Source organism: Staurois parvus, unplaced genomic scaffold (assembly GCF_062004578.1).
Source record: "Staurois parvus isolate SC_StPar_1 unplaced genomic scaffold, SC_StPar_1.0 ptg000867l, whole genome shotgun sequence".
Taxonomy (NCBI): Eukaryota; Metazoa; Chordata; class Amphibia; order Anura; family Ranidae; genus Staurois; species Staurois parvus.
Window position 1 is genome coordinate 768,678 of NW_028318663.1, and position 17,619 is coordinate 786,296.

General features: G+C 42.2%; 2 protein-coding genes across 2 annotated transcripts in view; one reads left to right on the top strand and one right to left on the bottom strand.

The window, feature by feature from the left end:
• LOC149443227 (nmrA-like family domain-containing protein 1) lies at positions 1–10,774 on the bottom strand. Its single transcript, XM_089655742.1, has 5 exons — positions 10,715–10,774; positions 8,767–9,008; positions 7,514–7,763; positions 2,217–2,407; positions 1–226 (listed from the first exon to the last, which is right to left on the bottom strand). Exons 1-5 carry the CDS (start codon positions 10,752–10,754, stop codon positions 47–49), a joined length of 903 nt encoding a protein of 300 aa, XP_089511868.1. The 5' UTR covers positions 10,755–10,774; the 3' UTR covers positions 1–46.
• Positions 10,775–12,529: 1,755 nt separating this feature from the next.
• Positions 12,530–17,619, top strand: part of HMOX2 (heme oxygenase 2) — a 50,582-nt gene continuing 45,492 nt past the window's right edge. The window contains exon 1 of the mRNA XM_089655766.1: positions 12,530–12,685. The gene's annotated coding sequence lies outside the window, so the exon portion shown is untranslated. The remainder of the gene's footprint in view (positions 12,686–17,619) is intronic.

The window sequence follows — 17,619 nt, forward strand, 5'->3', positions numbered from 1 at the left end:
TACATCTGGCTCACTGTTTATTAAAAAAAAAATATTTTCCATTGTTTTACTCTTTACAGAATGCGGCCTTGTTTTCCTCCATCCAAGGGCGGAAAGCCTTGACCTTGGGGTTGAGCTTGTGGGTCACTTCCACGTCCCGTTCTGGTCTCATCATGTAGAACCGAAACATGTCAGCCATGTGCCTCACTCCATGAGCGATGCGCTTCTCAAAGTCATCAGGGTGGATCTGAAGGGGCAATGTAGTGATATACAATTAGGAAGTCATTCCTGTCCTCCTGGACCCTCTCCCTCTTTCCCACCCATATACAGTAATACCTCGGTTTAAGAATTTAATTCGTTCTGCAAGACTTTTCTTATAGCGAAAAATTCTTAAACCGAAATGCCGTTTCCCATAGGAATGCATTGAAAACCAATTAATCTGTTCCGGAGATCAGAAAAAAGTAAACACTAATAAATACCGCATGAGTTATTTTATCAAGTCATGCGGCATTTTAGTAGTGACAACCATGTGTTAATATTTCACTGTCAGCGGGGTTCCCCACTGACAGCTGAATGTAAAAGAATTGCCGGCAATTAAAAAAATTATTTAAAAAACTGCGTGGGGTCCCCCTTCCCATCCATACCAAGCCCTTCGTGTCTGGTATGGGTTTTGAGGGGAACTCCCACGCCAAAATTTAAAACAAAATGGCGTGGGGGTCCTCCCCAAAATCCATACCAGACCCTTTTCAGAGCATGCAGCCTGGCAGGTCAGGAAAGGGGGGGCAAACAATGTTTCTTTTTAGTTTCTTAAAAGAAACAACATTTCCTTTAACTTTGGGGAAAGTGACAGCTAATTCTGTGAGCTATAATGAAGAAAAAAAAAAGAGCCAGCAATTGCATTTAAAAATCAGCACTGACATACACTTCGTATTGCGAAAAAAATTCATACAAAATTTGTAAACCAAGACATTATTTTCAGTGGATTTTCATTTGTAAACCGAAAATTACTTTAACCCGGGACTCGTGGTAGTGATGTCATCGCGTTTAGGCCAGTCAGCCGGCCAGAGCTCACAAACCCAGAAGGAAGACTGGGTGAAGATGGAAGCCCCGGTGAGCCGTGACAGCGCTCCTCTGGAGGGCTTCGTTTCAAGGTAAGTCCTTCATAATGTTCTAGTATGCATTGCATTGCATACTAGCACATTATGCCTTTACCCAGGGGCGTCCCTGGGGTTGGTTTCACCCGGTGTGATAACACTTGGTGACACCCCCTCCGACGATCCCCGCAGAATGGATCGGATCTGCGGATTGAGCATAATGGATCAGAGTCCGATCGATTATGCTCCCCAATCTGCAGATCCGATCCATCCTGCGGGGATCATCGGCATGCAACCTATACATGGTGACGCCAGACTCGCTCCACGAAAAGGTAAGTTGTAAAGAAAGCCGACGATCCCCGCAGGATGGATTGGATTTGCGCATTGAGCATAATGGATCGGAGTCCGATCCATTATGGTCCCCAATCTGCAGATCCGATCCATCCTGCGGGGATCATCGGCATGCAACCTATACATGGTGACGCCAGACTCGCTCCACGAAAAGGTAAGTTGTAAAGCAAGCCGACGATCCCCACAGGATGGATCGGATCTGCGCATTGAGCATAATAGATCGGAGTCCGATCCATTATGCTCCCCAATCCGCAGATCCGATCCATCCTGTGGGGATCGTCGGCATGCAACCTATACGTGGTGACGCCAGACTTGCTCCACAAAAAGGTAAGTTGTAAAGCAAGCCGATGATCCCCGCAGGTTGGCTCGGATCTGCGGATTGGGGAGGATAATGGTTCGGACTCCGATCTATTATGCTCAATCCGCAGATCCGATCCATCCTGCGGGGATCGTCCGCTTGCTTTACAACTTACCTTTTTTCGTGGAGCGGGACCGGTGTCACCCCGTGCGGTAGGTGTCACCTGCCTAGAGACGCACCTGCCTTTACCTTGTGGTGGTTTTTTTCTGGATGCGGCTTACTACCGCTTTAAATGTATGACATAGTCAAAAAGACTGAAGACCAGAATTTGTGCCAGTCATCTCTGTTTCTAATATGAAATTTCAGCTGGTGTGCAAGAGATGACATGAATCAGTACAGCTAAGGCTTACTATGTGTAGCACAGTTTGGGGCATTGCACAGATGACTGGAAATATCGAACAAAAGGCTACCATGTCATGTAAAGTGATCGTCACCTTGGCATCTTTGATGGTCTTTCCGGTGACTTCAGACATAATATGCGCGTATTGTGCCACCGTTAACTTTTCTGCGCTGAGTCCGATATTCTTCCCGCCGTAGTGAGACGGATGCTTCAGGATGCTGACAACACATGGACCTAAATCCTTTACTGAAATCCCATCCAGGGGGACATCACCCATCGGCAGGTCTAATAGCAGCATAGATAAAAAAATACAGTTTCAGCTTTGTTTAGGCAGCGTTCATCTTTCGCTTCTCTCCTCTCTCTTTCTCCCTTCCATTATTTTTCATTCATTTCCAATATTGACATGACCTAACATTTTCAGTTCTACATACAGTTATTAATTTAGTCCCTGCCCCTGCGGAGCTTCTTCCCAGTAGAGTAGCCAATAGCATCCAGTTAGATACCATAATAGTAAAAGGCATTATTCTTTGGCGTACTGAATAAACCTGTCTCTCTCTAGAAAACCCTGAACAACTGAAAAGAGGATTTTTATTCTTTTATTCCTTTTTTTTCTATGTAAAAAAAAAATCTACAGTTATAGCTGATTGGGATTTCAGTGTTTTACAGGCAGCGTTGTCAGCTCACCACAAGAAATTAAGAGCTCACAGGAAGGTCAAAAAGTCGTTTTCGAAAGTTGCAGTGTCTGTAACCATTAGACTCCATCAGGGGCGGACTGACAACTCATGGGGCCCACGGGCAATAGGGGATCATGGGGCCCCTGTGTCCTTGCCCAAACTCAAAAAAGCCTATGAAAAAAGGTACCAGGGGTATCTCATGGGGCCCCCTACTGACCCCGGGCCCTCGGGCAGTGCCCGAGTTTCCAAATGGTCAGTCTGCGCCTGGGCTCCATGCACACGGGGCATTTTGGTAATGCTGGTACCGTTAGCTGTGTAAAGTCACATTAAAAACGTGAGCTTTTCAGCTTTTTTTTATCATTTGTGCATTAGCGTTTAGCTGCGTTTTCCTGCGTTTGCTTTTTTGTGTTTTTTTACCAAAAAAATAAATTTTTTTGGTCAAAAAAAGTCCAAGAAATGCTAGTTAGCGGCGTTTTACCACGATTTACCACGTTTTGCCGCATTTTTTTCAGAGAAAGTCCTCATGCACACTGGACGTTTTTACAGCTGCTGTTTTTGACTTTTGATGTTTTTTGGTGTTCTTTTCTACAGCTAGTAAACCTCTCAACATGTTATCCTATATATTTTTTTTGGTCAAAAAAGTCCAAAAACACTGGTTAGCTGCGTTTTACCGCGTTTTTCAGCGAATGTCCTCATGCACACTAGACGTTTTTACAGCTGCTGTTTTTGGCTTTTGATGTTTTTTTATATTTTTTTCTACACCCAGTAAACCCCCCAGCATGTTCTCCTATGTGTCCATGCACACATAGACAGTAATCAACATTTTTTGGCTGGAAAAAAAAAACCAAGGACTAGTGGGTTTCTAGAGAAGTTTTTAGCTGTAAAAACGCTCTAATGCTAAAAAATGCAGTAAATCGTGGTAAGATGCCACAAACCGGCATTTTTGGACTTTTGTTTGACCCAAAAATTTTTTTTTGGTTAAAAAAACGCTAAAAAAACGCAAATGCAGAAAAATGTGGTACAAAGCAGCTAAAAGCGGTAAAACACTGCTAAACGCTAATGCAACAACGCTAAAAAAAGCTGAAAAACTCACATAATGTGACTTTATACAGCTAACGCTACCAGAGTTATCAAAACACCCCGTGTGCATGGAGCGTTTTTACAGCTAAAAAACTCCTCTAGAAGCCCACTAGTAATGGGTTTTCTTTCCAGCGAAAAAAACGTCCCTGCCAAAAAACGTAGATTCCAGTCTATGTGTGCATGGACACATAGGATAACATGCTGGGGGGGAGTTTACTAGCTGTAGAAAAAAACTTCAAAAAGTCAAAAGTCAAAAACAGCCGCTGTAAAAACGTCCCGCGCGCATGAGGACTTTGAGTCCCTAGACCTTACAGTTGTGTCCAAAATTATTCAACCCCCAATGCTGTAAAGGGGTTTAGGGACTATAGTGTACATTTGGAATTGTATTCAGAATCAAATCCTACAAGGACGTTGTAACTACCCAAATGCAACTAAAATGACATCAATTGTTTATGTAATACAGTAGTAAATGGTTCTTATGTGGTTTCTTCATTGCCACAATTATTCAACCCCTTAAAGACTACCACTCTGAAGAACAGAGGTTCATACAGGTGCTTTCCATCAGGTATTGAAAACACCTGTGGATGTCACCGAGCAGCAATCAAGCATAATAAGCACCAATTAGGCAGCTTTAAAATGACTGTGATACTCAGCTCCTTCTAGACATTTACTGGTGTGGTTACAAACATGGTGAAGGCAAGAGAATGGTCCAGGAAGACAAGAGAAGAGGTGATTTCTCTTCACAGGAAGGGCAATGGCTATAAGAAGATTGCAAAGATGTTAAACATACCAAGAGACACCTTAGGAAGCATCATTCGCAAATTCAAGGCAAAGGGCACTGTTGAAACGCTACCTGGTCGTGGCAGAAAGAAGATGCTGACTTCGACTGCTGTGCGCTACCTGAAGCGTAGAGTGGAGAGAAGTCCCCGTGTGACTGCTGAGGAACTGAGAAAAGATTTGTCAGATGTGGGTACAGAAGTTTCAGCCCAGACAATAAGACGCACACTGCGTAATGAAGGCCTCCGTGCCAGAACTCCCAGGCGTACCCCCTTGCTGTCTCCAAAGAATAAGAAGAGTCGACTGCAGTATGCCAAAAGCCATGTGGACAAACCACAAAAGTTGTGGGATAGTGTTCTGTGGACTGATGAAACAAAATTAGAACTGTTTGGGCCCATGGATCAACGCTATGTTTGGAGGAGGAAGAACAAGGCCTATGATGAAAAGAACACCTTGCCTACTGTGAAGCATGGTGGAGGGTCAATCATGCTTTGGGGCTGTTTTGCTTCTGCAGGTACAGGGAAGCTTCAGCGTGTGCAAGGTACCATGAATTCTCTTCAGTACCAGGAGATATTGGATGGAAACGTGATGCAGTCCGTCACACACCTGAGGCTTGGGAGACGTTGGACCTTTCAACAGGACAATGATCCCAAGCATACCTCCAAGTCCACTAGAGCATGGTTGCAGAGGAAAGGCTGGAACATTTTGGAGTGGCCATCGCAGTCACCAGACTTAAATCCGATTGAGAACCTCTGGTGGGACTTAAAGAAAGCAGTTGCAGTGCGCAAGCCTAAGAATGTGACTGAACTGGAGGCCTTTGCCCATGAAGAATGGGCGAAGATACCCGTAGATCGCTGCAAGACACTTGTGTCAAGCTATGCTTCACGTTTAAAAGCTGTTATAACTGTAAAAGGATGCTGTACTAAGTACTAAGATTGAATGTCACTTGGGGGTTGAATAAAACTGATAATGCTGTGAGCACAGAAAAGACATTTGTGGTTATTTCATTATAACTGTTATGTTATATTTGTCTGACCTACAAGTGCCTCTTTAATGTAAATGTAAGCAAGATGACTGAATGATCAAAAGCAATGTCAAACTGGCCAAAACACTCAATTTCAGTGGGGGTTGAATAATTTTGGACACAACTGTATTTCCTATAACACCCTTGACCCCCAGAGTGTTTTTATTTTTTTTTTCATTTCGACTTTAATTTGATAGCAGGTTTGGATACATATATTTTTATTTTCTGCTGATTCAAAAGCTATCGCATCAGTGATTTTTATGTAATATAACGAAATGGTAAAGCTCAAAGCGAAGGTTTGCAATGAACTTTCAGACAGAATTATTCCACTTCTGCTTTTACATCGCATTGCATGTAATAATAGGCTCGCTTCATTGGTTAGCATAACATTCAGATAACTTTAAGTCGGGTTGCTGGGGGCACAAATGATGATTTGCGATCACTAACATTCGTGTTCACCAATTAATTTTTTTTTTTAACTCTTTTAATTTTTAATTACATTTTTAAATTTGTTTCACATTAAAAGTTTTTTTTTTCTTCATAGGGGTCTGGATCTGATAAGTGGAGACCTGATCCAGCCATTCAATGCAGCTGTGAATCAAGAGATCCCTTCCAGTAGTGATCTACTGTTGGCTGTGATTGGCCGGAAATAGATCACTATAGGAGTGATCTATTGCTGCAGAAATAGGCAAGTAAGGGCTGCTTCTGTTCCATCCAAGACACCGTATATGAGGAAGTGGCATGACACAACATACATTGTTCCTTCATATTTAAAGGCATTGGATTTGGAGTCATCCGCTTCAAACGCTTCTGTAGATCACTGTATAGCAAGATCAGAAGTTCATGAGCTGACCGTTTTAGCTCCTGAGCTTAATGCTGGAGGCCAACTGTCACTGACAGCCAGTGTCGTAGATATGGAGGTACCACCAGTCCTCCTGTATGGGGTCCAGGCCAGCAGAGGGGCCCAGGCAGCTGGGTGAATCAGATGGGGCAGGGAGGGTGATCGGCATGGCCAGGGGCAATTACTGGAATCAATTTCCTGTACGGTTCTCTCTCTTTGTAGCAGAGAGAAAGTTGGCTTCTTCTCCTGTTCCTCCTGCTTTCAACTGCTGCAGAGAGAGGCACACAGGGGTTCCAGTAATAGCTCTCCCCCCCCTCCGCCACATCTATCACCCTCCCTGTGCACCATACGTTTCCCACTTCTGTCCAGGCCCCCACCCCCGCAGTGCTGCTGGCTTCGCACCTCTCCTTCCCACCGGCAGCTGCAAGCACACAATAGGATCCTTCAGGATGGAAAGTGGGGGAAGCAGCCAGTAAATATGTCATATTTACCAGCCCCTTCTTTTTTTCCTGATTGAACACAATGAATGATCAGTATTGATCACTCGCTGTGTTCATTCATAACTGGAGCATAGTAAACTGTGGCGGTTTTTTGGGGCGGGGGGGTTTGGGGGGGTGGCTGTCAGGTTGGCTGTATTGAGCCCTGTGGTTTCTAGCCTGCTGAAAGCTGGCAGTTCCAACCTAAATGTTGAGTGTCACCCACATGAGCCAATGAGTTCTGAAGCCGTTTGAAAAGATCACTCAGTATTTTTGTGGTTAAAGAGACAGAAAATGTAGAAAAGTGTATGATTTGCAGAGACCTACTGCATATGCTTTTAAATAGTCACTCAACTGTTATGTCCTACTGGTAGCCAATACCAACACATGGACACCATCCTCATTCCAAAAATCTGCATTTTGTTATAAAACATACTGTCCTGCATCATACAACACAAATTTATTTAATTTAAAATATTAATAATTAATCTAAAAAATGAAATATTCTCAGTCACCTACTTAAAGCATAGGATTTCCCATCTTCGCACTTATGGGGCTTATATTCGCCTAGGAAGTTCTCGTAGTAGAAGGGAAGCCTCACGCTGGTCATGTGACATCCGATGTGTCGGAAATATTCCTCCACTTCTCCTTTGCCATCAAAGTGATGGACGCCCAGTTTTCCACTGGTCAGCTTTTTCACGTTCTCAAGACCGCTGTAAACCACATGCTTCAGGCCAAGGCGCTTGGCAAGATCGGCTACCAATTTTCCCTTGGAGAGAGGTGGACAAAAATAGTTTCTCACAGTTGAGGGAAACAGACTGACATCTGAGATCATAAGACTCTTATATGGTCAGTTCGACCAGAAGCCATATTACAAGGAAGCGTTTATTGACACAAAAAGTAAAAAAAAAAAAAAAGCCATTTGTACCTCTCAATCTGAAAAAGGGAAATCTTTTGGCACAGAATATTTAGATGAAGGACACACCCATGTCACCACCAGATGCCATGAATCAACAAACAGCAAAATACACATGTGAAATACACATATAGGAGCTGATTCATCTGCCAAAGGATTTGCCTTACTGTCCATCCAGTCCTGAGATTCCCACAGCTCTGTCCCACAGCACAGCTTTGTCTAACAGGGTACGAGACCTGATGGTTATCTGCTGCAGTTCAGCAACACTTAAAGGTTTTGTCCCTTCTCTAGCCTGTGAATGGACAGGAAAAGGAGTAGCAGTAGACTGAGCTCACCACTGTCACTTTGCGCTCTCCTCCTATCAACTTGCTCCTTGTTGGCACAACTGATTGGCTGCATGAGCCGCTTCTCCATCTCCCAGTCTGAGCTTAACAGTGTTTTCAGACAAGACTTATATATTGTTCACATAAGATTCCATTAAAAAATGTCTGTTGGGTGCAGGGGTGGACTGACAACTCATGGGGCCCCCAGGCAATAGGGGATCATGGGGCCCCTGTGTCCTTGCCCAAACTCAAAAAAGCCTATGAAAAAGGTACCAGGGGCATCTCATGGGGCCCCCTACTGACACTGGACCCTCGGGCAGTGCCCGAGTTTCCAAATGGTCAGTCCACCCCTGGTTGGGTGAAAGCTGTATGTATCCTGGGTAAAAACATTAATAAATAGACCCCGAGGCAGGCGTATGTTAAATCCACTCTGGCTTTATTCACCTCTACTCTTCCTTATATTAGCATTTGAAAATAATGCAAACAATAAACTATAGGATAGACTAAATCTTGCAATTTCCATTAGAGTTTACCTGGGTGATTTCCTTGTTATGGTCAGAGTGCTGGTCTGACGCATTGGTGACCACAAAAGCTCCATGAGCACCTTTTAGCGCAGCTTCCAAACTCTTCTCATGATCCAGATCCCCAACTACCACCTCCGCGCCGGCTGCCTTCAGCTTCGCAGCAGCCGGTTGGCTGGGGTCCCGGGTCACTGCCCTGACCGCAAAGGTGCAGTCTTGCAGGAGAGCACAAGCCACTGAATTACCCTGGGCACCTGCAGGAAAAAGTGACCCCATTATTTTAATATTTTAATTATATGACAAGCATGGTAGGCAGAGCCAGCCCTTCGCTTCTTATTTATCTTAAACCCTTGAAATAGTTTGAACATTTTAGGGAACCTGTGATAAAAATTATCTACTGCTCACAGTACGTTAGTATGACCAGTAGGTTGTAGAGTTATTAAAAAAAATGGTGCTCTATCTAATCATGAAATTACAGTAATAACCAATGTACTGATCAGAAAGAAAAAAGTGAAAATTCCCTTCTATATTGGAGAGTCAGTGGAGAAATGTCTCCTTAGATTGGTAATCAATGAACCACGATTGCATTATAGGTGTGCAGAAAAGGGCTTCTTACATTTGTGGTCAATGACCTGAAGGACATCTCCCATTGGTGGATAAGTGGAGGAAGAATATCCTTTACTTTAATCAGTGGAGGATTACATCCTCCTTACATCTCCTTAGGTTAGCAGTCGGTGGAGAAAAGCCCCACTTACATTGTGGGTCAGCAGAGAAGGACTTCTTACATATTTGGTCAATGAGCCAAGGGACACCTCACATTAGTGGACACCTAGAGGAAGACTACCCTTTACTTTAATGGATGGTTAGTGGAGAAGCCCCCCCCCCCTTTTACATCTCCTTAGATAGTCAGTAGAGAAGGATCCCACTTATATTGAAGGTCAACAGAGAAGACTTCTCAGATTTATGGTCAATGAGCCACGGGACATCATACAATGGTGGACAACTGGAGGAAGAATGTCCTTTACTTTAATTATCAATGGAGAAGCCCCCTGGCCCCTGACTGTAATTGTCATTGAAGAAATGCTTCCTTAGATTGGTGGTCAGTGAAGAAACAGCCCACTTACATTATAGGTCAGCAGAGTGGGGCTTCTTATGTTTACAGCCAATTAGCTAAAAGATCTCACAATGGTGGACAGCTGGAGGAAGAATGTCTTTTACGTTAATGATCAGTGGAGAAGCCCCCTGGCCCCTTACATTAATGGTCATTGAAGAAATGTCTTCTTAGATTGGTGGTCAGTGAAGAAGGGTCCCACTTACATTATAGGTCAGCAGAGTGGGGCTTCTTACATTTACAGTCAATGAGACATCTCACATTGGTGGGCAGCTGCAGGAAGAATATTCTTTACTCACGCCCCTCTCACATCTTACATTGATGGTCAGTGGACAAGAATCCTCACACTTGTGGACCATAGGAGGCAGAATGCCCTTTACATTAGTGGTTACTTTAAAGATTACTTAAGGAACCCCTAGCAACCTCTGAAGGAACCCTAGGCTTCCACAAAACCCTGTTGAGAAAGATAGTCTTGGGTACTTGAACAGTAAGATTTCCCTGCCATAATTCCTGCCCACCTGGGAGTTTTGACTTTTCCTGTCCATCTTTGCGTGTTCCAGCTCCACCTGTTACATTCTCCATAATATAAAATAAATAGAAAAAACTATCAGCAAGAGTGGGAGATCCTCAACAGTTACAACTGGTGTGCAGACCCAGGAACTTGCAGGGATTGTACTAATAGAGTCCCAGAATGTGAGAAGACATTGTCTGATGGTTGAACTCTCCAGATGCTACTAAACACTGAACTATGAGTTTTGGGTAGATGAAGCTACATAATAACAATGCTACAGGTCAACAGTGTTAGCCACCGAGCCTCTGTGCTGTTGAAACAGTCAGTCATTTACTTACCAGTGGCTCCGAAGACCACGATGATTTCCTTTCCAGCCATGGCGAATGAGATAAGAGGCGAGTGGTAATACGTTAACCAGAAGACAAAGAACCCTGAGCTTTATATAAAATTAGGGTGCCCCCTCCTTCTCTCACCAGTCTATTCATGAGAACCATGTGACTCAGCAACGCAAATATTTCCCAGGCCAAAAAGTTGAAGCTGGTCCAGATCTCCAGGGTTTAGAATGTAGCGCTTTGTTTTCTAATTCCATAGCCAATTATGTATTGATCCCTGTGCACACAATCCAGGGTGCAGTGTTTTACCTGTGGAAGCCCGCCAACCAATTGGTGCCTTCGTGGTTGAGATACAGCACTCTTCCATAACGTTATTGTGGAGGTGATGAGAACGATGGGCAAAAAAGAAGGATTATAAATTACTGAAGCAAACAGTCACCAGGCATGGTTCTATATGTTAAGATATGAATGGTTTCATTGTGTGTACTTTAGGATTATCTGTCCATGGAGAATGTAAAAATTACAAGAAAAAATTAAAGCTTAACTCCAGGAAAAACAATGAATGTAGGTGGACAATGGCCATCTTGTGGCTTTATTCAACCATACCACCTATGACCATCAATTCATCCATCAAGGTTGGTTAAATAATGCCCCTTCCCCTGCGTCTCCAATTCAAAATGCTGACAGCCAATGCCCTCCCATAGCACAGGGTGACCAGTGGTGTAACAACCCTTCGTGGTTGATTGAGTAGGTGGGTTCTTTCTGCAGATCCCCTTAGGTCTTTATCTGCCTGTGAATTCCCCCTCCCTGGATTATGGTCTAGTCCTGCTTAGCCAATGAGCACCACCCATAAATCCTCTCAAGGCTCTATGGAGTTAATTTACTAAAGCTGGTTCACTCAGAATCTGGTGCACCTGTGCATGGTAGCCAATCAGCTTCTAACCTCAGCTTGTTCAATTAGTCTTTATCAATAAAACCTGGAAGCTGATTGGTTTCTATGCAGAAATGCACCAGATTCTGAGTGAATTAGCTTTAGTAAATGAACCCTTATGTGTCTAGGCACCATAGAGCATCGGTTAGCGGCCAAAGAGACATGACTAAGGGCACCTTACAGATCCCCCCTCCCTGCGACTGGAGATATACCAAACGTTTGCAGATGAATGATAACATCATGGCAAGTAAAGGTATGGGCGTTTGCCATTGCAAGCATTACGATGGATACTGACTCTGCCCACATTGAAGAAAACATATTTTAAATATATTTTTTTAAATATTCTTCTCAAATATATTGACATATATTTGAAACACTACTATTTTGGCCATATTCAATATATTAAAAAAAAAAAATATATATATATATATATATATATATATATATATATATGTGTGTGCAATGCCTATGAAATGTGTTGGCCTTGGACCTGTTGTTTCTTGGGTAATTTTTACAATAAAGCATCGTTGCGTAAATGCCAGGGTCATGAGAGGTGACTTGATGTCATTTCTTTAGCCAAAGGACCAGAGTCACAAGATATTCTGCTGAGAGCAAGATAACGACTTGTTTATGGAATGAACCGTGTTTAGGACATCTAGTGACCTGTTTAAGGACATCTAAGTTCTAAATTCTTAAGTCTGGGGAGATGAAAAGAGGTATTGGGGTAGATAAGAAAAGTGTGACTTTCAGATAACGCATATGGTGGTTGAACATGACTGTTATCCTAATGGAACCCTTCTGCTAGCCCCTCCCATGGTGGGTGTGGTGCCACCCACTATTGGACTGCTTCCAGAAAAAGGGTTTATAAGGTGAAGGTCCGGCAAGACCAGTGGAAGCTCCCCTAGTGGCCAGAGGACGCTCTGACGCTGGGATTTTTACCAAGGCTATATGGGCTCATCAACTGGTCGCGCCTATGGCTTCTCAGTGACCCCCTAGGCAGTTTGGTTCCGATGGGATTTGTTCCTCCCAGCTTCCACATAGCTTCGGTAATGTATTAATTGTATGCTGTGACGCTGTCAAATGATGTGTCTATTTCATGCTGTGATGCTCACATTATTATTGGTGTGTGTTATAATGCAGATTTTGATGGCTATAAGATATATCCTCCTGTGTGTCGTGTGATAATAAAAGTGGAGGTTTTGACAGTGTAAGAATATTGCAGTTGGATTCTGTTATTTCTTGGAGTGCCGGGTGAATGCTATGATGTGCCAGGGCAGGTATTCATTGGGCAGTTGGTCTTTCACAATGCATAGAACATGCAATGGTTTAACCGGTTACCGCCCGCCCAATAGCACAAAGGCAGCTGGGTGAACAGCTCGTCCGTCCATATGGCGCCCTTTCAGGCAAGCGCAGTGCGCCTGCCCACAGGGCCGTTTTGCGGCCCGATCTGTCACCGGCCGTGTACCTCGCACAAGGCAGATGACAGATCTGTGTACCGTCCCAGTACCATGTGACCTGCTGTGACCAATCACAGCAGGTCAGATGACAGTTGTATACAATGGACGGCTTCCTTTCATGCCATCCATTGTATACAAGTGTGTCTAGCTGTGAATGGCGATCACATGCTCAAGCTGGGCAAAGCTGTGTCATTTGATTAGCCGTGGCCAAATCACAGCTAAGCACAAAAAAAAAACCCTGAATGAATCGATGTCATTCAGGTACCTGCTTGCTTATAGCAAAGTAATTCTTTGCTATAAGCAAATTGTGTAAAAAAAAAAAACACTGATCACTTCCCCAAAGCAGTACAATGTTACTATGGTAACATTATACTACTTTGGTCATAGTGAAATATAAAAAAGAAATCTTAAAAAAGAGAAAAAAATGTAATAAAAAATTTAAATTAATAAACAAATAAAAAAAAATTTAAAAAAATATAATTTTTTTTTTCGTACTGTGACCAGTCAGTGTCCCTGATCACCGCCATGCCAGTTATATGATGACGCTGTACTGCACTGGTGACAATATGTAAAAAAAAATAGTAAAAATAATTTTTTTAATTTTTTCATTTTCTGAAAAAGTATGACAAACAAATTACAACTTCAAAAAATTCACCAAGCCTCTTATGAAGTACGTCGGACTGTCTGCTTTGCAAAAAGGGGTCATTTGGGGGATATCTGTACTATTCTGACATTCTTTGACCTCAAAAAATTAGATTGGCCGTCAGTACTTCAGGACTGATCAATATTCAGATCTATACCATAGTTTGTGAACTCTATAATTTTCCTACAAACTAAATAATACATCCTAATTTGGGTTATTTTCACCAAAGACATGTAGCAGAATACATCTCGGCCTAAATTTATGAAGAACAATTATTTGTTTGCAAACTTTTTTAACAGAAACAAAGAAAAACGTGTTTTTTTTTCAAAATGTTCGGTCTTTTTTTGTTAATTTAGCAAAAAATAAAAACCCCAGTGTTGCTTAAATACCACCAAAATAAAGCTCTATTTGTGTGAAGAAAATGATAAAATTTTAGTTTGGGTACAATGTTGTATGACCGCGCAATTGTCATTCAAAGTGTGAGAGCGCTGAAACCTGAAAACTGGCCTGGGCAGGAAGGGGTAAAAGTGCCCGGTATGGAAGCGGTTAAATGCTGATTAAAAGTACCTGCATGACTGCATGTTGATTGTGTGCATGTATATGACTTGTTTTTAGTAATTGCACCCAGCATCACTATTACAATATATATATATACACACACTGTATGTTGAAATGCGTTTGTTATATATTACAAAGTAAATTAAAAATATTTTTAAAAATATATTTTCGAAATATACTGTATGTCTTTAAAAATACATTTAATCTACGATTTTGGAATACATTTACAAATATATATTAAAATTACTCTTTTATATGTTAAAGAAAATCTGAAGAATATATTTAAAAATAATTTATTTAGTATATTAAAAATATTATTCATATATTATTAATTATTAATATTAAAAATTATTATTATTAATATATAAAAAATGCATATATATATATATATATATATATATATATATATATATATATACACACACATATATATATATACACATACATACACATACAGTATGTATATATATATTTTGAAATATATTGAATACGGCCAAACTTGTAGTACTTCAAGTATATGTCAATATATTTGGGAAGAATATTTTTAAAATATATTTAATATATATTTTTCTTCCATGTGAGCAGAGTCAGTATCCATCATTAACATATAAAAAAGTTATTTTAACATATATTTTTACATGTATTTGTAAATGCATTACAAAAATGTAGATTCCATGTATTTTTAAAGACATACAGTATATTTGAACATTTATTTTTAAAAATACTCTTCATATATTTTGTAATATCTAAAAAACGCATTTCAACATACAGTATATATATATACAGTGTATATACAGTGGGGCAAAAAAGTATTTAGTTAGCCACCAATTGTGCAAGTTCTCCCACTTACAAAGATGAGAGAGGCCTGTAATTGGCATCATAGGTAGACCTCAACTATGAGAGACAAAATGAGAAAACAAATCCAGACAATCACATTGGCTGATCTGGAAAGAATTTATTTGCAAATTATGGTGGAAAATAAGTATTTGGTCACCTACAAACAAGCAGGAATTCTGGCTCTCACAGACCTGTACCTTCTTCTTTAAGAGGCTCCTCTGTCCTGCACTCATTACCTGTATCAATGGCACCTGTTTGAACTTGTTATCCGTATAAAAGACACCTGTCCACAACCTCAAACAGTCACACTCCAAACTCCACTATGGTGAAGACCAAAGAGCTGTCGAAGGATACCACAAACAAAATTGTAGACCTGCACCAGGCTGGGAAGACTGAATCTGCAATAGGCAAGCAGCTTGGTGTGAACAAATCAACTGTGGGAGCAATAATTAGAAAATGGAAGACATACAAGACCACTGATAATCTCCCTCGATCTGGGGCTCCACGCAAGATCTCACCCCGTGGGGTCAAAATGATCACAAGAACGGTGAGCAAAAATCCCAGGACCACAAGGGGGGACCTAGTGAATGACCTGCAGAGAGCTGGGACCAACGTAACAAAGGCTACCATCAGTAACACAATACGCCGCCAGGGACTCAGATCCTGCAGTGCCAGACGTGTCCCCCTGCTTAAGCCAGCACATGTCCGGGCCCATCTGAAATTTGCTAGAGAGCATTTGGATGATCCAGAAGAGGATTGGGAGAATGTCATATGGTCAGATGAAACCAAAATAGAACTGTTTGGTAGAAACACAACTCGTCATGTTTGGAGGAGAGAGAATGCTGAGTTGCATCCAAAGAACACCATACCTACTGTGAAGCATGGGGGCGGCAACATCATGCTTTGGGGCTGTTTCTCCGCAAAGGGACCAGGACGACTGATCCATGTACAGGACAGAATGAATGGGGCCATGTATCGTGAGATTTTGAGTGCAAACCTCCTTCCATCAGCAAGGGCATTGAAGATGAAACATGGCTGGGTCTTCCAACATGGCAATGATCCCAAACATACCGCCCGCGCAACGAAGGAGTGGCTTCGTAAGATGCATTTCAAGGTCCTGGAGTGGCCTAGCCAGTCTCCAGATCTCAACCCCATAGAACACCTTTGGAGGGAGTTGAAAGTCCGCATGCCCAGCGACAGCCCCAAAACATCACTGCTCTAGAGGAGATCTGCATGGAGGAATGGGCCAACATACCAGCAACAGTGTGTGCCAACCTTGTGAAGACTTCCAGGAAACGTCTGACCTCTGTAATTGCCAACAAAGGATATATAACAAAGTATTGAGATGAACTTTTCATATTGACCAAATACTTATTTTCCTCCATAATTTGCAAATAAATTCTTTCCAAATCAGCCAATGTGATTGTCTCTATTTTTATTCTCATTTTGTCTCTCATAGTTGAGGTCTACCTATGATGCCAATTACAGGCCTCTCTCATCTTCTTAAGTGGGAGAACTTGCACAATTGGTGGCTGACTAAATACTTTTTTGCCCCGCTGTATATATAAATATTTTGAAATACATTGAATATGGCCAAAATTGTAGTAGTGTGTATTATGTTTAAACTCAAACACAAAAAAAAATATATTGCAGCTTACCAGTTCTTAGATGGGGTGGCTGCTTTAGTTTTCTTTTTTTTCTCTTTATTTGGGGAGGGGAAAGCTCTTCTTCAGTAAAACCAACTTACCTGCCTCTTTGCAGCCTTCTTTAGAATGTGCATGGTTGGCTCGGTATACATTCTCAGCACGCCTTGGTGCCAGGAAAAATGAACTCCCATGTGCATGCGAGGTATACATGTCAGTCCCCACCAGCCAATCAAGAAAGCTGCTCATTTACATTAGTTAGTATTTCCTGACAACTCAGATGTAAGTGTTGAAGGTCTCACAGACCCCTATGCCTAGGGCTGGGTATTTTGTGGATGGCCTCTGTTCAAGGACACAATGTGAATCTGTGGGATGCTGGGATTTTATTGAATCCCAGGACAGTTCATGGAATCTGGGATGGTTGAGAGGTGTAATTCTGTCCTGGGTCAGTGAGAAGGCCATAATGCCCTGATGTAAGTGGGAGGCAACAACACCCTGGGTTCACTGGGAGGCAACAACACCCTGGGTTCACTGGGAGGCAACAACACCCTGGGTTCACTGGGAGGCAACAACACCCTGGGTTCACTGGGAGGCAACAACACCCTGGGGTTGGTGGGAGAAAACAAAGTCCTGAGGATAACAGGGAAGCAACGATGTCCTGGCATTAGTGCGAGGCAACAACAACCTGAGTTCACTGGGAGGAAACAACATCCTGGGGTCACTGGAAGGCAACAACACTTTGGGGTCACTTGGAGGCAACAGCATCCCAGGGTCAGTGAGAGGCATCAGCGACCTAGAATCAGTAAAAGGCAACAACATCCCAGGGTCAGTGGGAGGCCATA